This window comes from Plasmodium yoelii, assembly GCF_900002385.2.
Source record: "Plasmodium yoelii strain 17X genome assembly, chromosome: 8".
NCBI classification, from domain to species: Eukaryota; Apicomplexa; class Aconoidasida; order Haemosporida; family Plasmodiidae; genus Plasmodium; species Plasmodium yoelii.
The window spans coordinates 1395783-1420283 of record NC_036180.2 but is presented as its reverse complement, the minus strand read 5'-3'; the positions used below and the strand labels follow the sequence as shown (position 1 = coordinate 1420283).

General features: G+C 22.8%; 7 protein-coding genes and 1 pseudogene across 7 annotated transcripts, besides 1 other annotated feature; 7 read left to right on the top strand and 1 right to left on the bottom strand.

The window, feature by feature from the left end:
• The first annotated feature begins 1127 nt into the window (after positions 1–1127).
• Positions 1128–1877, top strand: PY17X_0837100 (annotated as a pseudogene).
• Positions 1128–1877: a sequence feature (conserved Plasmodium protein, unknown function, pseudogene).
• A 1880-nt stretch (positions 1878–3757) lies between these two features.
• On the top strand, positions 3758–7818 carry PY17X_0837000 (importin alpha re-exporter, putative; the record flags this gene model as incomplete). The annotated part of the gene is made up of 3 exons (XM_022955826.1): positions 3758–7205; positions 7308–7612; positions 7702–7818. The coding sequence occupies 3 exons, from the start codon at positions 3758–3760 to the stop codon at positions 7816–7818; spliced, it is 3870 nt and encodes a 1289-aa protein (XP_022812051.1).
• A 571-nt stretch (positions 7819–8389) lies between these two features.
• Positions 8390–11554, top strand: PY17X_0836900 (conserved Plasmodium protein, unknown function; the record flags this gene model as incomplete). The annotated part of the gene is made up of 1 exon (XM_022955825.1): positions 8390–11554. The coding sequence occupies one exon, from the start codon at positions 8390–8392 to the stop codon at positions 11552–11554; it is 3165 nt and encodes a 1054-aa protein (XP_022812050.1).
• Positions 11555–12355: 801 nt separating this feature from the next.
• PY17X_0836800 (apicoplast ribosomal protein S6, putative) lies at positions 12356–13197 on the top strand (the record flags this gene model as incomplete). Its single annotated transcript, XM_022955824.1, has 2 exons — positions 12356–12903; positions 13080–13197. The coding sequence occupies 2 exons, from the start codon at positions 12356–12358 to the stop codon at positions 13195–13197; spliced, it is 666 nt and encodes a 221-aa protein (XP_022812049.1).
• Positions 13198–14007: 810 nt separating this feature from the next.
• On the top strand, positions 14008–16274 carry PY17X_0836700 (palmitoyltransferase DHHC6, putative; the record flags this gene model as incomplete). Its single annotated transcript, XM_022955823.1, has 6 exons — positions 14008–14174; positions 14338–14528; positions 14671–15260; positions 15349–15545; positions 15688–15787; positions 15888–16274. 6 exons carry the CDS (start codon positions 14008–14010, stop codon positions 16272–16274), a joined length of 1632 nt encoding a protein of 543 aa, XP_022812048.1.
• Positions 16275–16516: 242 nt separating this feature from the next.
• Positions 16517–17912, top strand: PY17X_0836600 (peptide chain release factor 1, putative; the record flags this gene model as incomplete). Its single annotated transcript, XM_022955822.1, has 2 exons — positions 16517–17005; positions 17142–17912. 2 exons carry the CDS (start codon positions 16517–16519, stop codon positions 17910–17912), a joined length of 1260 nt encoding a protein of 419 aa, XP_022812047.1.
• Positions 17913–19247: 1335 nt separating this feature from the next.
• On the top strand, positions 19248–20753 carry PY17X_0836500 (M18 aspartyl aminopeptidase, putative; the record flags this gene model as incomplete). Its single annotated transcript, XM_726101.2, has 1 exon — positions 19248–20753. One exon carries the CDS (start codon positions 19248–19250, stop codon positions 20751–20753), a length of 1506 nt encoding a protein of 501 aa, XP_731194.2.
• An 826-nt stretch (positions 20754–21579) lies between these two features.
• PY17X_0836400 (profilin, putative) lies at positions 21580–22978 on the bottom strand (the record flags this gene model as incomplete). Its single annotated transcript, XM_022955820.1, has 4 exons — positions 21580–21650; positions 21878–22136; positions 22495–22608; positions 22898–22978. 4 exons carry the CDS (start codon positions 22976–22978, stop codon positions 21580–21582), a joined length of 525 nt encoding a protein of 174 aa, XP_022812046.1.
• Between the last annotated feature and the right edge of the window lie 1523 nt (positions 22979–24501).

Genomic DNA, 24501 nt, shown 5'->3' with positions numbered 1-24501 from the left:
ATCTTTAAACACTTTTTTAAAAATTATAGTAAAATTAAATTATAAATAAGTAACAAACTATAAACAGTTTTATAATTATTTTTTAAATTTACAAAATTGCTTAACTTCACAAATATATATAGATTATAATAATGAAAAAAAAAAAAAATAAAATAATAATATATATATAGCCTTACTATATATATTGCAATTGCCCTTATAAAATAAATTATCCACAGAACCGTAAGGACATAAAAATTATATGCATATCACATAATTATTATTTTATATATTTATTGTCATTTTATTATTATTGTATAATGTATATTTGTATATTTGTATATTTGTATATTTATATATTATATATTTGTATATTTATATATTATATATTTATATATTTATATATTATATATTTGTATATTTATATATTATATATTTATATATCTATAGATTTTTTTTACCCTTTTTCCGAATGACTGCGCTACATATTAACACAATTTTATTTCCATTTTAATGACTATAAATAATTTTTTTTAATTTATTTTTAATCATAAGCTTTTAAATGTTATTTTTTTATTCCAACTCACCAACTAAATATGCCTTTCTATTTTTTCAAAAATATAATCTCTCACTCTGTGTATATAGCAACTAAAAATATGCGCACATTTATATAGTTCTCATTTTTTTTACTAATTTTAAAATATTATATATTTTTCCTTTTTTTGGCCAACATTTTTACTATTGCAATTTGTTTTCTTCTAAAGAGGCTTCTCAACTTTTCCAATCTCCAAACATAAATAGGTAATAAAATGTGTTAGCCAATATGAACAGCCAATATGCGTAGGCAATAAAATCTGAACAGGCAATATGAATAGGTAATAAAATGTGTTAGCCAATATGAACAGGCAATATGAATAGGCGTTAAAATGTGTTAGCCAATATGAATAGGCGTTAAAATGTGTTAGCCAATATGAACAGGCAATAAAATGCGCTTAGGCAATATGATAGGCATGCAAGCCGCGCGCACACATGGTTCCACTGCCCCTTTCTCCACTGCCACTTTGTTCGTTAACAATTTGGCTAGTAAATATAAGCATATAAAATAGTTTTTTTTCGAAAGAAACACATTTTTAAAAAGGGTAGAAAGTATGGCATATTACTGGCATTCCTTGTTAAGGCAAACAATGTATACACATTGTATATACGTATTTATATTTGTGCATACGTATTTATATTTGTACATACGTATTTATATTTGTACATGCGTATTTATATTTGTGCATACTTATTTACGGTCATATTGCTTTACGACATGTGTGCACGCGCAAACTTTCTTTGGTAGACTGCGTTTATGTTCCTTCCCTTAAATAAAAAAAATGAACAGGCAAGGTAAATATGACATTTTTCCCCCACCCCTTGAAAAAATAAATAATAATAATAAAACCCAAGTTCCCAAAAAGTGCCCAGAAAAAACAGAAAAAACAGAAAAAACAGAAAAAACGGAAAAAACGGAATATCCTTTCTTAGTGAATGATGAACGAAGTAATATAAAACACCAAAGTGAAAATAAATGTTTTAACAAAAATGATATGGTTAATGAAAAAATAAATAAAGTTGACCCTAACATACTAAATAAATATAATAACCTAATTTTAAATACTAACGAAATAAATTTAATAATAAATGACAATGCAAATTTTAAAGAATTATTATCTAACAATCAAGTCTCAAACTTTATGAACGAATATTTAACTGCCCCTCTTGAAGCAATTGCCAAATATAAAAATGATAAAACTGTTATTAATTTTTTGGAAATATTGTTTAAATATATGAATGCAAAACAAAAGCATATACATTTAAATAATATTTCCGAAACATTCACTTTTGGCACAAAATAATTTTATATTTATTAAAGCTATAAAAATAAAAATAAAAATAAAAAAAAAAAAAAAAAAAAAACTTAAAATCAACTTACATCCATATTACCACCTCCTTATATCTTAACTTGTAGTCCTTACTTTATCCATTTTTATCATTTTATTGAATTTTATGACATACTAATGTGTATTTTCTTTGCAGACGCATAAATCGCTGGAATTTTTTTTTTTTTTTCATTTCTAGCGAAAATAGTATGCTAACTTTTGATTTATTTACAAACTTTCGAATAATGAAAAGTATGCATCCACTCTATTCGTATTTATGTGTGCAAATTTGTTTAAATTATATTTTTCCATATTATTAAACATTTTTATATGATAAAAAAATATCATCCACAAACCTTAAGATAGTAACATATATACATGGAAATATGGAAATATGGAAAATATAAAAATTAAATATGAACACATTTTAACCCAGTTATTTATAAAAACGATTCTATGCTTTTCTTTCTTCCCATTAATGCATTTGATAGTACATGGAAAGAGCCACATTCCTCACAAAAATGAGGAAAAGGTTGAAAAAAATGGCATACAACTAATTAAATATATACAATATTATATATAATCTTAAAATAGGTAAATAAAAAATCTTTGTGAAAAAAAACGAAAAAATATTGTAAAAAAAAAGGAAAAAATATTGTAAAAAAAAAACGAAAAAATTTTGTAAAAAAAAAAGGAAAAATCTTTGTGAAAAAACACATTTACGAGTTTCACAATAAGCCATATCAATATGGCAAATAAAATTGTAACACATATATGCACAAAAAAAAATAAAAATAAAGATAAACAAAATGGAAAGGAATACAAATATTGCTATCATATATATAATATATATATATTTATGTATATATAATATTACATTGCTTGATAAAAAACATATGCTTTATTTCTTTGCCAAAAAAAAAAATGAAAAGAAATGAAAAGTAGTAAGCTCGTATGCAATAATTGTATGCATATTTATTTTAGCGCTACAAACTATTTGACGTATATTCAAAATTTTTTAAATACATAAAAAAAAAAAAAAAAAAAAAAGAATAATAATAATAATAATATCATTTCATGTTATTTTGAAAAAAAAAATATATGAAAAAGCAAATTAAATATTTTCATGAAAAATACAATGTTTTATTTCCTGTTAAAAAAATATGTAAGAAAATTAGTTTACCAATAAATATATATATTTTTTTAATTTTATTTATATATGTACATTTTTTAATACTTTTGAATTATTTATTCTAATTAAATATAACCATATTTTCTTACATATATATATTATTAAATTTTATATTTTTCATATATTCAATTTTTTTTTACTTTTTCCCACCCCTTTTCAAAAAAAACTGAAAAAAAATTGAAAATAAGAAAATGGGAATATGAATAAATAACCTAACCCCTAAACACACAGGAAATATTTATTTCATCTTTTATCTATTTTTATTTTATATATTGAAACTATTGTAAAAAAAAATACATACACATACGCATTACACTCTTAAAGCATAAAACAAATCGGGAATTAATCAGCGACAGGGAATATAAACTATCAAAATATAATAGACGAACATAGTACATGTATAAATAAGTTTATAGATTTTTATTCATCAAAAAAAAAAAAAAAAAAAAAAAAAAAAAATCATAAAAAAATCATAAAAAAATCATAAAAAAATCATAAAAAAAATCATAAAAGGGTCCTTGCCAACGACTTAATGTATAAGCTTTCAAATTGTAAAAAGATTCTGAATTTTTCGAATGTGTGTAAAACTAGTTTGAGGTTGAAATTAAACAAATTTGAATAACCAATTTATTTATTAACAATTATAAAACAAACAGAAATAAAAATGGAGGAAAATGTTGAAAAAGATTTTCTTACAATATTTACACAAAGCGTATCTAACAATTTTGAAGAAATCAGATTAAGCGAACAAAAAATAAGTGCAATATATACTGATTCAAATAAAGAAAATTATATTAAGATTCTTTTTAAGTTAATTATGTATCCATATGTTGAAGAAAATGAAAAAAAAAATATATATGATAATTATTTAAATATAAATGTTAAAACAAGCATATTAATAAGTATAAAAAATTTCATAAAAAAAAATATACATAGTAATTTAGAAAACTTAAAAATAAGTAATGATTTGTGTATAATTATAAAACATTTATGTATGCATCTATTATTAGATACAAATAATAATGACATTAAACAGTTGGATAAATATCTATTCGAAATATTGGTGCATCTATTTAAATATAATATATCAGATGAATATGATTATATTCTTTTTTATATTATTATATTATATTTAAATGATGGTAGTTTCAATCATATATTGAATATAATTAATAATGATGATAAAAAAAATAATATGAATGCAATGAAAAACATAGAATGTATTATATTATATGCACAAAATAAATTTATATTACAAAATATTGATCAAAATAATTATAATGTTGAATTTGATAAAATTATGGAAAATATAAACAATATTAAAAATGTGATAAATAATAGAAACAACACAATGAATGATGATATAGTAAATTGTATTAATGACACAAAAAAAATATATAAATCTAATGATAAATATAATTTATTTATTTTAGATGATTATATGTTATATAATATATCTAAAGAAAATACTTCTATACAACCAAATATTGAAAATAATTTAGAACAATTTATTATAAATGGTTTTAATTTTATGGGAAAAGGAATCATAATTAAAGATTATAATAATAATGCAAATATTATTGATTTAGCCAAATATAATAATTATAATTCGATTTTCAATAATATGAATGTTAATAAATTTAAAAATAAATATATTGCTCTAAAAATATTACGAAAAATTATAAAAAAATATAAAGATAATGGTTATGTAGCTAAATTTGATATCAAAATAATTTTGACACATATTGAATATCCTTTAACATTATATTTTATTTATTTATATAATAAATTTAGAGAATATACAAATTATATAAATATCAAATTAAATGATCAAAAAAATGGATGTATCACAAATGTTGAAAACGAAATAAATATATGTTTTTACACACTTAATGATATAGTTATGAATTTATATATTTTGTTAAAAAATTTTTATAATATTAACACTATAGATTTACCAGAATATTATGAAGATAATTTTGATATTTTTTTTAATATATTTTACAATTTTATAACATATGATATAGATGTTTTAAGAAACTATTTTTTACATCTATCTATAACTAGAAATTATAAATTTGGACAAAATGATTCCACTAAATATATAACAAATATTCAAAATGTTGGTGGAAATTCCAATTTATTAAATTTAAATGGATCTGATCTTGCTAATAAATTAACATCTAATAATTATATGGAAAAATTAATAAATAATTTTCAACAAAATATGATAAAATGTAAAATAATAACAATAGATATTATCAAAATTATATCTGAAAGATATCAAGATGAATCTAAAACATATATTTTGAAAATGATTTATTCATTAATAGATATATTATATAAAGAAAAAGATAAAACATTATTATGTCATAATTATAATTGTTTATCTTCTACTATTAAATTAATTTATCATATGCATCTAGAAAAAAGTGATTTGAATCCATATATACAAGTTAAATTTATAGAAAAAATAATAGAACGGGTTCTTCAACATATAAAATTAAAATATAATGATATTGAAGAAATTTTAGATGCAGATTTAGACTATTTTAGAAACGATCTAAACAATTCAAATGCATTTTCAATTAAACCATCTGCTATATATTTTCTAAAAACATTATGTAGTAACTATTTTGACATTTGTTTCCCTACATTAAAATTTAAAATATTATCAAAAAACTCATTTCTTGCATCTGATTCAAAGCAAGCTAACCAATCACAACTAACCGAATCGCCAGTCTCTAATGATGACATCGATTCTAGTAACCCATTCTTTGAGCCTTGTAATATGGAATATAAGGTTCAACTCATAACATGTTTAAATCAAATAAATTTATCCACTAATTTTTATCAACAAAATATAAAAAATGACTTAAAAAATTTCGTTATTTCTATATATATGAAGTATCCAAATTTTGATTCACTTTTTTATAATGTTAATGATAACATTTTCCAAAACAATCAAATAAATAAAACAGCGCAGGTGGGTTCCACTGCCACTGCTAACACTAACACTGCTGCTTCAAATTCGGGAAGCATAGCAAACAAATCGGTTTGGCTAAAAAATGAAGAGATATTTAACCCACACAATACAATATATTTATTGTCTATTCTTAAATTTATATTAAATAACAGAAATATATGCACAACAGAAGATAATATTGTAGACATATTTTCCTTTTTATATCATTTATTATATAATGAAAGAAATATGATACATAATTATTCTTGTTTGTGCATAAATCGATTATTAAATTGTCAAATAAATAAAGAATTGTTAGATGGAATATATCAAAATTTAATTTTAAATATTTTAAATAGATTATTATTTTTACTAAAATATAATGTATATAATAAAATATTAAATGAATATATATTAATCACTATTTTAAGAATATTTATGATTTTTTCAGAAAAAATATCAAATCAATATAACATTTTAGTACTTGATCTTATTGATACTACAATAAAAATAATAATAAATGATTCCCATAATCCAATATTTAATCATTATTTATTTGAATTATTAACACTAATAATATCATTAATTTATAAAAATCAAAATCAAACATGTATAGATATGATTGAAAATATAACTATATCAAGTTTTTCGAATATTTTAGAATTATATATACATGATTTTATTCCTTATATTTTTCAAATATTATCTATTATAATAAATAATACATATCAAATTAAAAATGTACATTTAAATATACTTTCAAATTTATATCAAATGGATTTATGGAAAAGTTCTGTTGGAAATCCAAATGGGATCATATGTGTTTTGACTAGCTATTTTAAAAAACATAATTTATTTCAAGATATCATAAAAAATAATATGCAACAATTATTTAATATATATCATTATTGTATTTCTAATCAAAAATTATCAATAGATTCATTTCAAATCATTCTAATCATTTTTACTTACCTTCCTATTGAATATTATCAATCTTTTCTCAAGCCTCTCTTTGTTTTATTATTTACATTTTTACAACAATATAAAAACGACATAATTAAAATAAAAGTTATACACTCACTCTCAGTTTTTATTCTAAAAACGGACGTCACTCACTTCCTTTCGATAATCGACCAGGTCCAGCCCGGTAAGCCGCCCCACCTCACCACATCACTACACCACTACATCTTGCCACGCCACTACATCACTACATCTTGCCACCGCTTCATCACTTCCACTTCCATTTCAGGACTCATTTTCAACGTCCTCAAGAGTTTGTACATGCCCATCATGGATAAACTAATCAACATTAATGAGAAGATCATTATTTTTATTGCTCTTGCAAAAATAATAAATAATGAGCAAATAAAAAGGGACCCGATTATTGTGGAGATTCTTAATTTATTGGACAAAAATATTACAAAAAATGAACTTGTTATGAAAAAAAATAAAATACAACAAAATCTTGGTATTGAGAAAGATGAACTTGACAAAGATTTCGAGGTTACATATGTCAAATTGCAAATGATAAATAACGAAAATATAAACGAAACGGTACGTCACTTTAAACGCCAGTAGTTCCACCGCTTTACACCGCTTTAATTTTACATCGTTGCACCGCTTTAATTTTTCCACTTTTCCAGGTCTTGCGAGGCATAGACATAAACGCAGAATTGAAGAAGAATCTGTTTCATCCCGAATTTATGCAGATTTGTAGTTCGAATTCGCTCAATAATATCCTCCAACTTTTTAGCAATTAATGCTAAAACTGCGAATCTGCTGGAATGGCTCGAAAGATGAAGTGTCGCATACGCACCAATGCACATCATTTTTCATAATCTCATCCATTTTCACTTCATTTATTTTACTCCACTTCATTTATTTTACTCCACTTCATTTATTTTACTCCACTTCATTTATTTTACTCCACTTTATTTATTTATTCATTCATTCATTCATTCATTCATTCATTTATTCATTTATTCATCTATTTCACTTCATTTATTTTTGCTTACTTACCAAACCCCTTTTCAATGAGCAACGCATATAAACTTCACCATTTCGTGCATAAATTATTTTTAAACGAAAAAAAATAAAAAAAAAAAAAAAAAAAAATAAAAAAAAAATATATGCATATATAAAATAAAAAAAAATATACATATATAAAATAAAAAAAAGCATAATAAAATAGCGGCGAAAAAAATAGAAAACTGCCAGCAATGCCATGCTCGGTAAAAGTAAAACGCAATATGATAACAAAATTATGAAGCAGCAAAATTATGAAGAACAAAATTATGAAGCAAAATTATGTAACAAATTATGTAGCAAATTATGAAAAGTGTTGTGCTCAAAATTGTCAACACTATATGCAAAGAAAAGGATGAAAACAAATTAAAGCGATTTTATAATTTTATTCTTAAAAAAAAAAATATAAAATATTTCAGTTTAAATCAAGTTGCATACCCCATCTCATCTATTTGCTTATTCATAAATTTTTTGGAAAAAGAAAATGCCCAAACCGCCAATGGCAAACACTCCAAACATTGCGAAGGTGAAAATGATAAAGATAAAACAGTTTTGAAAAAACAAAATGTAAAACAGTTTCAAACACATCTATGTAATAATAATGAAAAGAATAAATATTTAGCATACTCTTATCTAGCTAGTATAACAGACAAAGAAAAAAAAATAAAAAAATTTATTTATTTTGGGAAAAAATACTCAATTTCTTTTTTCAATAATTATTTAAAATATATCTTAATTAGATATAGAAATAAAGAATGTCAAAAAAATAAAATTTTGATCAAAAAAATAACTAAGCAATCTATAATACAATCTATTCAAATTGAACATATCAACAATCTTCTTCACATTTTTAATGCTATATCTATGTTACAAAATGAAAAACACAATCAAATCGGCTCTGCTTTATTTCGTATAATATTGGGAAGGCTTACTCAAGCCCTCTATTCCCCCAATTTAGAAAAAAATAGCGAAAAAAATGGAAAAAATTGTGAAAAAAATGGAAAAAATTGTGAAAAAAATGGAAAAAATTGTGAAAACGGCATGGTTGATAGCCAAACTGTTGCCGAAGCTCTGACAATAATGAACAAACATATAAACGTCCCAACTCAGTGTGCTACCAACTCTAACTTATTTCATTTATTTTATTTTAGCTTAATTAATTATGTCATTAAAACGAATGTAATTGTAATAACTGATTCGATATTTTCTAACACATCTGGTCAAAGTGCTAACAAATCAAAAACGATACAAATAAAAATAAGTAGTAAAAATTGTGAAAATAGAAAAAATAGTAATACATGTATACATACAAACCCTGAAAACGATATAAAAAAATATTACAGGGAGTGCATATTTTTGGATATAAACAATTATGTTACAATAATAAGTTTTCTAAAAAAGTATGAATATATTTTCCAAATTTATAATTTCAAAATTGGTTATACATCTAATGAAATATCAGGTATAAAAATTAAACAATTAATTTATGAACAATTCATTCATATATTTCTGTCTGTTTTTAAATCAGATTGTAAAAATCAGAGAGTCATAAATAATATCATTATAAAAATTGTAATAATGTTTCCAGAATATTTTTATACAAATTTAAATATAAATAAAATTAGTAATCAAACTAATTTAGAGATAATGAAACAAACTAATTTAGAGATAATGAAGCAAGCTAATTTAGAGATAATGAAACAAGCTAATTTAGAGATAATGAAACAAGCTAATTTAGAGATAATGAAACAAATTAATATTTTATCATATTCTTTATTTTTTAGAAATTATAATTTTACTAACTACTTTAACCAAAATATATATAACCATATTTCATTTTTTAATATATTTAAAAAATATATAAATTCTGATCATAATTTAGGACTCAATCAAATACACATTAAAACGCAATTAAATTTGTATAACCATTTTTTTATTTTTATATTCAAATTTTATATCTCTTTCTTATATACTAACAATATAATTTATTTTATTTCCGCCATTTCTGACCAAATAAAAAGGCACCCCAAAGAGAGGAAACATTCCGAAGAGAGGAAACATTCCAAAGAGAGGAAACATTCCAAAGAGAGGAAACATTCCAAAGAGAGGAAACATTCCGAAGAGAGGAAACATTCCGAAGAAGAGAATGACCACCTATTCACAATTATACACTTAATTAATAACGAGATAATAAAACGAGTTCAGATTCATGGAATTAAAAATGCATTTCCTTCGGTATGTTACACAAATTGTACAAAAAATTTTGACCACTTCGAGCATTTTGACCACTTTGAAAATTTTGACCATTTCGAAAATTTTGACAGATTCGAAAATTTTGATTGCCTCAAAAATTTTGATTGCTTTTCCAACTTGACACAAACGAATAAAAACCTTCTTCACTTCTTCAAAATATACAAAAGACATTTATTTAACATATGTAATGGATATTCTAAGTTGAAATTTTATAGTAATTCATTTGTTAAAATAGTTAATTATTTTGTCGAAAATAATTTAGAAAATATGGACACAAAAGATATTACTGCTCTTGTTTATTATTATCATAAAATTAATTATAAAAAAAAAGATATTCTTAAAAATGTTGTGAAATATTTACAAACAAATATATATCATTATAATATTTCCCAAATTCATACTATATTATATGGATTATACAAATTAAATATTGATTTAAATTCAAAGCTAGCTGTACATATTTTTAATTATTTATTTATCTACATTTTGGCAATTCATTATATCGACACACACAATTATAATATCCCCAAAGCAAGCCATTTTAACACTGACAATGCTGATGGTGGAAATAAGAAAGATGATGATGATGATGATGATGATGATGATGATGATGGTGACGGTAGCATGCGTACAGAACTAGGGAAAAACGAAACAACCTGTGTGCAAAATTTTGTGAAATATATATCTATTTTTTTAAATTCATATAATTATAATGATTGTGTTATTTCCCAACAAAACCAAGAATTATTCAAATTTACAATTAAAGATCAGCCCACTATATTTATTTCAAATTTTGATATTTCTAAAATTATTTATTTATATAAAGAAATGGAAGAAAAAAAAAACAAAAAAATAGACAATATACATAATATTTTAAATATATTAAATTTACTTTCCAAAAATAAAATAAAAAATAATATAATACTTTATGATATATTCTATTTATGTATTTTACAAAAAAAAAAATATAATAAATTTGTAAAAATAAATGATTGGGTTAACATTATTATTGGTTATTCAAAATTAATTGGCTATAACCCAAACTACATAAATAAATATATTCAACATATTTATGAAAATATTGTCTCAAATAAATATGAAAAAATAAATAAAAAGGATATTATTCTTCTTAAATATTTGTATAATCATTTAAAAAAAAATGAATTACCAAATTATATGTTAATACAAAATGTTATATCAAAATATAATTCATATTGAATAGGGAGTCAATGTTCATTTTACTATATCCCCCTCAAAAAAAAAAAAAAAAAAAAAAAAAAAAAAATTCCTTATAATATAAATACTCATTATATTATAAAAAGGAAAAATTAAAATATCATATAAAATAATTAGCTAAACAAATATAAAAATTATTTATTTATTTCCTAACCCCAACTCATGTATATATACATATAGGGATACCACTCTTCATCCCTTTTTTTTCAAATGTGTGTTTGGCCGCACTCTGGTAAAGCAATCACAAAGAAATGGCAAAAAAATGGTAAAGCAATCGCAAGAAATGGCAAAAAAATGGTAAAGCAATCGCAAGAAATGGCAAAAAAATGGTAAAGCAATCGCAAGAAATGGCAAAAAAATGGTAAAGCAATCGCAAGAAATGGCAAAAAAATGGTAAAGCAATCGCAAGAAATGGCAAAGAAATGCCAAGAGGAATACATGGCAAGAACTGCCAAATTGCATACCAGTTTCATGCTGGCCATTATTATTGCATAATACATATTTTTACAAGTATGCACTAAAACTAGCATCATATATACAACTTTTTTTTTATTTTTTAATAAAATATTATTATAATTTTTCTTGAATCGACTTAATATAATAAAAAAAATTGTGAAAATTAAAAACTTCTTTTTCTTATTCCTATCTGTAATGCATGTATATTTTGCATTCATTTGTTCATTTATTTGTGTTTCATTTATTTGTGTATTTTTTTTTTTTTAATAACTATAAAGGAATATGTATAGAAACCATGAAGGCTTTTTATTTCTCTAATTTCCTGAAATGTACCACATTATTTTATTAATTGTTATATTTATTTTGATACCCCCATGTAAATTGTTTAGAATCAATAAAATTGAAACAAATCCATACATAAAAAACAGAGAAAATGAAAAAAGAAAAAATAATATTAGTTACTTTAAAAATGACAAAAAAAAACATAAAGAATTAATAAAACATAATAAATTATATGGATCTTTCAATGATTATATATATAAATTGTTAATAAAAAAATTTAAAAAAGTTAAAGAAAAAAAAGATATAAATATATATAAATCTTTACAATCTCCAAAAAATGCTTATAATGCTGATATATTATTTTCATGTGAATATACTATAAGTGAAATAAAAAAAAAATTATCTGAATATATTTATGAGCTTAAACTTATCCATGCTCAAAATTTTAAAATTGTATATATGGGAAAACGACGATTAGTAAGGCCTATTAAAAAACAATTTGAAGCATATTATATTCTTTTCTCATTTGAGGTATATCCCTCTATTATTAGAGAGATATCTAACAAGCTTCGTTCCCAAGACCATATACTCAGGTGCATACTACATACTACACCAATACTGCGTGCATGCTACACCAATAATGTGTCCATACTGCGTGCATGCTACACCAATAATGTGTCCATACTGTGTGCATACTGCCTACATACTTGCACACGCCCATACAGTTTCACACACAAGCCTTTTCCATGTATTGCCTTTCCTTTTTCAGGTTGATCATAACAAAGGATGACTATAAAACAAAAAATATTGAATTTAAAGAGGATGATTCTGTAACTAATGAAATGAACAAAGTTGAGCAAAGTTTTTTTTTTAAGAAATCAGCATAGTCTTACACAGACATATATCACCATAATAGTTTTAATCGCCTAAACATTTTTTTTATTATCCGCCATCTTACCACTGTTTTTTTCCCCACCTAATGTACTTATTTGCATAAATTTGCATATATTTTCTTGAATTTTCTCGAATTTGCCTTTTTTAATCACATCATATTTTTTTCTATTTCAATTACTTCCATTATTTGCCCGTACCAATGTGTATGCACATTTTTATGTTTTTTCATACCCCAAAATGTTTAATGTGAAACTTAAATCTAACTATTTATTTTTTTTTTTTTTGAATAAAAGCTAGCCATTTTCGCTAACACAAATAGCCAAAAAGAGAAAAAAAAAAAAAAAAAAAAAAATGGAAAGAAAGTCAGGACTAAAATTTTTAATGTATCAAAAAATAATGTCTTGAAAATTATTTTACAAATGTGACGAGAAATATTTTTGTGGTGTATTCTCGAAGATATTACACACATTTATACTCAAAATGTAACACCATGAAAAAAATGAAAAAAATGAAAATAAAAATAAAAATAAAGTAAAAATAAAAAGCGAAATTTTTTATGAGCATTACTATTTATTATTCCCAAATATCTCAAAGATGATGCCAAAATTTAATGTAGTATTTTCTGTTTATTAAAATGTGAAAAGATAAAAAATAATAATAAAATAATTATTTGCCTTAAAGAAAAGGCTTATTAAAAATTGGAGCTAAAGGAATATAAATTTTATATTATGCATTAAAAAAAAGTTGTCTTGTATATATATTTATTTTTTCCTTTTCCATATCCACATTCCTACTACTACATTATGGGAAATATATTTCTCTTTGGAGTGATAACATTTAGGCTTGTAGTATTAGTTACATATATTTATTTAAAAAATAATTATAATATTATATTAGCAAATATAAATACTTATTTTTTATTTTACTCCATTTCATTCCTTCTGTACTTAATATCTTCATTATGTAACCCGTATGAAAAAAAAAAAAAAAAAAAATGACAGTGACAAAATGACTGACAAAATGGCTGACAAAATGGCTGACAAATGACCGACTGAAATAAAATTCACACACACGTTTACATATCCCCAAATTTAACAAAAATATGTACATATATCTTTTCTTACATTTTTTAGTGGTTATATTACTGCGTGCCCTACAAGATATATAGCCAGAGATATATCGGATGAATTTAAAAAAAATATATATAATAAAAAAAATACAGAAAAAACACAACCTTTTTACAATTTTTCCACAAGCGATGAAGATAAGTCTACTATCTCGAATATATCTTCTTCGGCTCCATCACTAACTTTAAGCAAAAATGGTGAACATAAAAAAAGCATACGCACACACACACACATATATATATCTCCATTTAAACAGAAGTTTATAAAGTCATCAAAATTGTATTAAATTATTTTATTTTTATTTATTTTTTTATTTTTTTTCTTATTTCACATAATTAGACATATATGACGAATTAACAAGTTTGACAATTCTCCATAATCTCCCAAATGACATAGTTTTAACTGAAAAGTGTATTAAAAAAAAAGAAAAATATAAAAAGCTTAACAATTTAGCTAGCTACACTCATAAAAATTATGATAAGGAACAAATATCTATATCCCCAGTTAAGAATAAATATAATAAAAAAAATATAAATACCAAACTAAACAACATTTATTTGGAATTTTTTCTAAAACAAAAAAAGAACATTTCATTATATGCAACAAACATAAAAAAAAAAAAAAATAATAAAATAAAAAAATTATACAAATATAAACCCGTTTTCATAAACAATGTTAATAAAATTAACAACACAAAAATAAATATTTTCAATAAAATAACTCAAAAAAAAACAAATGTTATTAAAACCGAGACAAACAAATATTATGATTCTACCTTATATAAAATAAATAGTAGCAATATTATATTTTCAAAAAATATAAAATATGAAAAAAATAATTCCCTAACAAACCCTTTTTATATATATCGAGACAATATTTATCAACATAACATAAAACTTAATTATTGTATTCACTGTGACATTGTGCAGGTATATATAACCATGTATCGGTTCTAGTATTCATTTATTATATTTTGATTGAAATAACAAATATATATTTGTTTTTATTTTCACATAGATATTACGAACCAAACATTGCAAATATTGTAAACAATGTATTAAAACATATGACCACCATTGTCTTTGGATTAATAATTGTGTAGGAGAAAATAACCGATTGTTTTTCTTTTTATATTTATATTTTGAAAATATTACAATTTTTCTAACATTAAGGCATGTCACTAAAATCGTCTGTTCTTTAGTTCCTCGCCCCAGGTTTAAAAAAATAGCTATCATACATATTTGGGTATTTATGTTTGCATATTTATAGTTGCATCTTTGTGTACCCACTTTTTTGCTAAATATTTAACAATTGGTTGCCTAATTTTATATTTCTTTAATAATTCTAATTTCCAAGGTACATACTTCTTTGTTGGCTAGTTGTATTGATTTTTATTCTAGCTATTTTTTTGATAATCATTTTTTTTTTAGCATTATATCATACCTACCTTTGTATGGTAAATATAAAACCAAAAGTTGCAAAAAAAAAAAGATTGATTGGAATTATTTCTATAAAAAAAAAAAAATCTACTCTATTGTTCTCTTCTATTTTATCAGGTTAATGAAACAACTTTGGAAAATTTAAGTCGAGATATTTTAACAGACTCCAAAAATGATAAAGAAAAAGGAAAGAGAAAATATAATAACACTTGTTTTTTCATAAGCTATACTAAAAATATTTTTATTTATTTTTTTTATCTCCCTATTCGTTTTTTTATACCTACAAAAATTAAAAAGCAATTATTATTTTCCATTTTTCATAAAACCGGCATAAATTTGGGGATTGATGATGAAATTATATGGCGACCCACAAAAAATAAAAGTATGTGGAAAAAAAAAGGAAAAAAAAAAGGAAAAAAAAAGGAAAAAAAAAGGAAAAAAAAAGGAAAAAAAAAGGAAAAAAATAAAATAATATCAAAACTTTGTGTTATTTCTCAATTTTAGGAACCAAATCATCAAGTAATTTTTTCCCTAAATTATATTTCGCATCTAAGGTGAGATCACATATACAACCTGTACCCCTTTTGGGTATAATTTTTTATGATTAAAATAAATGATGATAAAATTGTATTTATATAAAACTTATATTCCATATGTATGTACACATCCCATTATCTTTGGCTACCCTTTCTTTTATAGAATAATTTTATTAAGTTTGTGAAAAAACGAATTTTATAAAATTGTAGATGTATCGATATTCTTTTTATATATTCAAAAAGAAACAGTTAAAATGGAAACAAAAAAATATATTATATCCCCTTACGACATTATCCAATTTCTCGACATGGACTGATATACATTTGACCACGGCCCAACAAAATTCATTAATAGAACTAGCAAATAAAATACCAAAAGAAAAATGTGATCATAATAATAATAATAAAATAGCGTTAAAAATAACAAAAATACAAAATATGTCTAAACAATTAAAAATTGCTTGGGAAGAATTGGATATATATAAACAGCTTCTAACAGAGAATATGAAACTAACTCTTCGAAAAGATGAAGAATCTAAAAAAATAGATACTATTAATTTTAATGACTATTCAGAAGTGAAAGAAATCATTTACAATCTAGAAAATATTTGTGATTCCATTGTCAAACAACTTTTGGATATATACACAAATTTTGTAAATTTGAACCATCATCTGGATTCTAATGAAGTCAGACTTGAGGTAAGCTCTCCCCTTTCTCGTTATGCACCTGCACCTGCACCTGCTACCCATTTGTGCCTACATCTGTTCCTACATCTGTGCCTACATCTGCCACCCATTTGTGCACCTTTCACTTCGTTCGATTCCATTTCCACAGATTGTACCCGGAGTTGGGGGACAAGAAGCCAAGATGTTTGCTAATGAATTATTTTCAATGTATGAACACTTTTGCAAATTAAAAAATTATGAATGTTTAATAAAAAATAACAAGTTAATTGAAGAAGGAAAAGGAATATATAAAAATATTGTTGCAGATATAAAAGGAGAAGGAGTATATATCGATTTTATACAAGAAATAGGAATACATAGAGTTCAAAGAATTCCAATAAATAGTAAAAAAATGCAAACATCTACTTCTATAGTTTTATTATTTGACGAAAAACAAACAAAAGAAAAACTTGAAAAAAAAATGAAAATTCCGAAAAATGAATTTTTAATTGAAACAAAAAGATCAGGTGGAGCAGGCGGACAAAGTGTTAATAAAAATGAAACTTGTGTAAAAATTATTCACAAACCTACTAATATATTTGTTGAAGTACAAAAAACATCTAGCCAAATACAAAATAAAAGTATAGCTATGGAAATGATAAAAAATAAATTATATAACTTTTATTATGAACAAGAAAAAATTAATTTTTTAAAAGATAAAAAAAATCAAAAACAAAATGGTGACAGAAGTGAAAAAATACGAACATACAACTTTTCTCATAATACAGTTATAGATCATATTGCTAATGTCCAATATACTGGCATTGATCAATTTTTTAAGGGAACACAATTAATTAATTTAATTAATAAACGGAAACAATTATTTTATCAAAATATCATTGATGAAACACTGGAATATTTGTTTTCCCATGTATCCTAAGCCTTCATATATTCCCATATTAACTTTACACCCTTTGTCATTTTTTTTTCTATTTTTTTCCATTTTTTTAGTTGGAAAAAAACTTAGTAAATTTTTTTTTTTTTTTTTTTCACTTTTAAACATGCTAATAAATTAACCACATATCACTATTTTGACAAATTTTTAATTAAAAATAATTCATTTTTATATTCTTGTGTAACAACAAAAGTGCAAAAGATAGGACTAAAAAAAAACATTTACTATGTTCAGGCGTTTTATAGATGATATGCATGTGGAAACATATAAAATAGAACACTCATAAGAAACCCCAATAATTCATAAAAAATACAAAGTATTAATATGGGTGTCCTAATTTTAACTGTTAAATTTACAGTGATGAAAATTTTCGAAATGTTTAAGGCATAATAAAACAACAACAGTTATTGGCTATTTAATATATGAAAAAAAAAAAAAAAAAAAAAAAAATATATTGCCGAAACTTTCTACAAATAATCGAACAGAAAGAGGATTTATAAATATTAACAAAATAGGTGTAGTAATAAATTGTATCGATAGTATATACACTTATTTATGAAACAACGTAAAGTAGTCTTCACTAAAATATTTAATATTTTATTATTTTTATAATTCATGGATTTATTTATAATAATTTGCCACATGATTCATAACAATTAAAATAGTTTAAAATGATTAAACTAAATTTTATTTTACTTTAGTTATTTTTTTCTATTCTTAGTATATCATACATATATATATATTATGTATGTACATTTTCGATAAGCCACTGATAAAAAAATAAAATATATCGATTTTATTTATTCTTGTTTTTTTTTATGCATTATAATATATGCTTCAAATTTTTATATTCTATTATTATTTTGTATATATATGCACATATAACATCCAAAATATAGAAAACAAAAATAATTTGAATTATCAAAAATGATAAAAAAGCATATGACTGGAAATATGTAATTTCACTAAAATACAAACTAGTTTTATACATTTTTTTATATTTACAACATAGCTATAAAAAAAAAAAATATTATAATTTTTTTTTTTTTTTATTTTAATATGATAAAATAGCTAGCTTGTTAATACGATTTGTATCATATATATTATAAGTATTTTTATTTTACAAAAATATTCGAAATATACACATACAAAATCCACAACATAGTGTAAGTGTAGTAATACTGTATGCATTACTATTCTATTGTTTCATTCTTTTTCTACATTTATTAACGTTTTTTTATTTTATTTTTTATTCTTTTTTTTTATTTTATTTTTTTTTTGTTTTTTATTTTTTATTTTTTTTTTTATAGATTTAAACAAATGGATAAAAAGGCAAGGGAATATGCTCAAGAAGCCTTAAAATTTATTCAAAGAAGTGGAAGCAATTTTATGGCATGTAAAAATTTAAGAGAAAAGCTAGAAAGCCATGGTTTGATACATATAAAAGAAGGAGATCAATGGAAATTGCAAAAAAATCAAGGATATGTTTTATGTAAAGAAAATAGAAATATATGCAGTTTTTTTATTGGAAAAAATTTTAATATTAACAATGGCTCGATTCTGATATCTATTGGTCATATAGATTCATGTACTTTAAAAATATCACCAAATAACAAAGTTACAAAAGATCAAATAAGTCAATTAAATGTTGAATGTTATGGGTCAGGCTTATGGCATACTTGGTTTGATAGGGGTCTAGGTTTATCGGGTCAAGTTGTATATAAAAAAGATAATAAATTAATTGAAAAAATTATACAAATTAATAAATCTGTTTTATTCTTACCAAGTTTAGCTATACATTTACAAAATAGAACAAGATATGATTTTTCTGTCAAAGTAAACTATGAAAATCATTTAAAACCAATTATATCTACTTTATTATATGAAAAATTAATAAAAGGCAATGAAAATATTTTAGAAAAAAATATTTCAAATATCGATGATAATAATAATGATGATGATGATATGAATAGCAAAAATCTGAACTCTTCACCACTTCTCTATCTTTTGGCAAATGAACTAAAATGTAAAGAAGAAGATATATTAGATTTTGAGTTATGTTTGATGGATACAAATAAACCTTGTTTTACTGGTGTATATGAAGAATTTATAGAAGGGGCAAGATTTGATAACTTACTTGGAACATTTGGTGTTTTTGAGGCTTATGTAGAATTAATTAAAAATTTAAAAAATGAAGATAATGAAAATTTAGGAAATAATTTATATATATGTATTGGATATGATCATGAAGAAATTGGGTCACTTAGTGAAATAGGAGCCCAATCTTATTTTACTAAAAATTTTATTGAAAGAATATTAGGAAATATATTCAAAAATGAATTAAAAAATAACGATATAACAATAGATGAAATATATGGAAGCTTATCAAATAGATCTCTTATATTAAATGTTGATATGGCTCATTGTGGACATCCAAATTATCCAGAAACTATTCAACAGAATCATCATTTACGATTTCATGAGGGTATTGCTATAAAATATAATACTAACAAAAATTATGTAACATCACCTTATTATGCTTGTTTATTAAAAAGAACATTTGAATTATATCAAAATCAAAATAACCAAAAAATTAAATATCAAAATTTTATGATTAAAAATGATACACCATGTGGTAGTACAGTTGGATCTATGGTTGCAGCTAACTTATCAATGCCTGGTATGGACATTGGAATACCCCAACTAGCCATGCATTCAATAAGAGAACTTGCAGCTATTCATGATATTTATTATTTGGTTAAAGGTATATTTGCTTTCTATGCATATTATAATCAAGTTCTTTCCTCATGTGTTCATGATTCATAATCATTTACACTCAAATTGTAAGTACAAAGAAAAATACACACATATTGGTATGATATATAAATCGAGAAAAAAATATATGCATACACACCAAAAAAAAAAAATATATTTATGTACTGACCAACTCAAGGAATTACATTCCTACGATGAAATACTTGTGATATAATAACATCATATTTCGTACATTTTTTAATATTCATTTAAATTGATCTCTATAAATGTCTATATTTCCGCAATAAGCCACATTTTTTTTTTTTTTTTTTACATATGATTTTATTATTTATACAATATTAGAATTTATATATTTTCAATAAAGCTGATAAAAATGAGCATCATTCAGCCCCTTTTTGTGTCTTTTAATATATGATACATAGAACTATAAACGAAAAAAAGAAATTTTAAATATATTTTTTCATTTTTCTTAAACAATGCGGATTAAATTTCCTTTTATTTTTTTATTCACTAAAAACGGTTTTAAAATTTTGCACATATGTATTATGTTTCATGCACAATTTTTATGGAATATCAACGTTCTTCTTTTTTAATAAATCCTCATTATACCATAATAGATAAAAATATATAATAAAAAGCTTTATACTTAGGCAATATAAAATATATGTAAAAAAATAATGTGCATATGCCCATGCATATACATATAAATGTGACCAAAAAAACATGACACCCATAAAATTGGAAAATGGCCATGGTATTGTTATATAATTGTCAATGTTTAATGCAATATTTTGCTAATTAAAGATAAAGAAAATAAAAAATACACACATATATGCCCATATTATATTATTCATACTTTTATAATGCTTTCTTTATTTTATGCGGCGCCTGCATCAGTACTTTCGGCTAGCTCTTTTGAAAAAGCCAATGCTGCATTTTTAGAATTTCCTGCAAATAAAATGAAACAAAATGAAACAAAATGAAACAAAATGAAACAAAATGAAACATAATAAAATAATTATCGAATGACCATAATATATATACCCAGATAGCCATTATACAGTTCATCATAAATGCATAAATAAATATGCACAAAACGTATTACATTATTCATATTCAAATAAAACGAATTCTTTAATTTTTTAACATTTTTAATGCTTTTAATATTTGTTTACCCCTATCTTGCTCCTTTTCTTCATCATACAAAACGATTAATATATGTCCACCACCAACTTTAATTATGTGCATTCCCCCCTTTAATTTTGCACATGTAGCAACATCAAAACTGTATCCTTCATATTCTAAACCTTTCTCCATATTTATAAATTGATATTTTGTTCCACCTAGCCAAATTCCATCAGGTGCATAGCCCTCATTAAACATTGTCAAAATTGTTTGTCCTTCTGTGATGGTTTTTGTAGTTTTATTTCCATTCTGAAAATTTTTAATTTATCCAACGAAAAAAATAAAACAAAATATGGTTAGCATAAATAGCGAAAAAAATAAAACAAAATATGGTTAGCATACATAGCGAAAAAAATAAAAACAAAATATGGTTAGCACAAATAGCGAAAAAAAATAATTTTTTTTTTTTTTTAATAAAATATAAATATTTTGGCTAGCTATTATAAAAATAAAAAATTTTCACACACACACACATAGATAGATAGATCAAATTTGAAAAGTTGATAAATATTAATACAACTTCATAATAATTCATTTAATAAAAAATAAGACATTTTTGATAAAGATATAATTTATTCTATTTAATATTCTATCTTTTATCTTTTACCTCATCTTCAATTTCTATATCATAATCTTCTTTATAAAAAAGAGACCATTTATCAAAGTCTGGATTGTTTTCATCGGGGGTTGCTACACATTCATATACAACTCCATCTTCTTCCTATAATATCATACAAAAAAAAATACATTAAAATTGGCATGTGTATACACACATAATTATATATTTTAAAAACTGTAATATGACAAATAAAACATATAAAAAATAAAAAAGGTGAATTATCGAAAATTGAGAGAGCTATATGATATTTTACACAAACTAATATCAATACACCCATTACAATATATAATAATAAAACATGTCCTAATATATTATATTGTAAATTCATATATATATATATATATATATATATATATATATATATATATATATTCCAATTGTTTTATTATACTGAAGCTAATCCAGCAGCAGAAACTTGGTTTGTTGCTAAAAGTTTGTCATTTAAAAAATTTTCCCATGAATATTCTTCCATTTTATTATCTTAAAAATTATTTATATAATGTAATTTAAAAAATAAAAAAAAAAACAATAAAATCGAAACAATAATAAAGAGGGCTTAAAAAATATTATATGAGGAAAGGGAAGCAATAATAGTTTGTTTGTTATTTTTTAAAAGAGCAAAAAATAAATAAAATGAAATGAAATAAAAAATTAAAATAAAATAAATAAAAAGTGAAAAACGGAAGAAGCCTTATGCCGATCAAATCCATAAATTTGCAAATGCATGAATAAATTACATTTACAAATGTTAAACTTAAAATATTATATTTGTGTATCTGTGTTTTGTTAGGTGCTATATAAAATATGCTGAAAAAAAAAAAAAAGTGTGCATTTCGGTCTTAATAAAAGTTGTACCCATATATACTACTTTTACACACATCGTGAATTTAAAATGTTTTATGTAAACTTATCAACAAATTTTGTCATTTTTTTCCTCGACAAAAAAATATTATTTTTAAGTAAAATAAGAAATTCAAAGAGAAAATTTATGATATTTTTAAAAGAGAAAATTGTGATATTTTTAAGAGCAGACCATCAAATGCAAAATCAAAGGCACTATCAAAAAAGGGGTTGCTTATCCATATTTATTAGCGTTATATTTAGCGTTATATTTGTTTGCTATTATGCATTATGTTCGTTTGCTTATCCTGTTAATGAGCTATATTTTTCTACTCATGCACATTTTCTATTATTTACAAAAATTGAATAAATACAACAAAAAAATAACAAATTAAAACAAGCTTGAAAAAAAAAAGTGTAGGAAATTTTATATTTTTTCTCGATACACTTTTTCAAATTAAAATAATTACTTTTTTTTTTTAACCGTTCATAGGAAAATTAAAAAATAAATAATTGTAACAATGTGTAATATCCCAATTAAATTATAAAATAATCATGTTGATATTCAATAAAATAATTTTTATATTATAATACAATAAATTTGACAAAAAAAAACAAACTTTATTTTTTGTGAGCAAATTCAAATAAATACACCCTTTATTTGTACCTCACCCCCCTCATATTTTTCTTATAATTTAATATATTAACATGAAATAAATAAATGTTAAATAAAATGTTAAATAAAAATAACAATATTTCGAAATAAACAAAAAAGAAACAAATTATAATCTAAGAATAATTCAGGAATATAAAAAATTATATAGTCTTAAAACTTTCTACAATATATATACCAAATATCCAAGCAAATTTGTTTATCTTTTTGTCTTGTCATTTCTACATGTTCATTTTAGTAAATAAAAAAAAAAAAAAATTAAGTCAAATTAAGACATGTTTAAGACAAATTTAGTCATGTTTAAGACAAATTTAGTCGTATTTATATTTTTATATAATATTGTTATATCTATAATACACGCATATGCTATTTGAACATAATGTAACTCTCTTTCGAAAATAACTGAAAATTATAGAATCTTTAACAAACAAAAAAAAAAAAAAAAACAAACTATACCAATATAAAACCAAAATAATGTAATA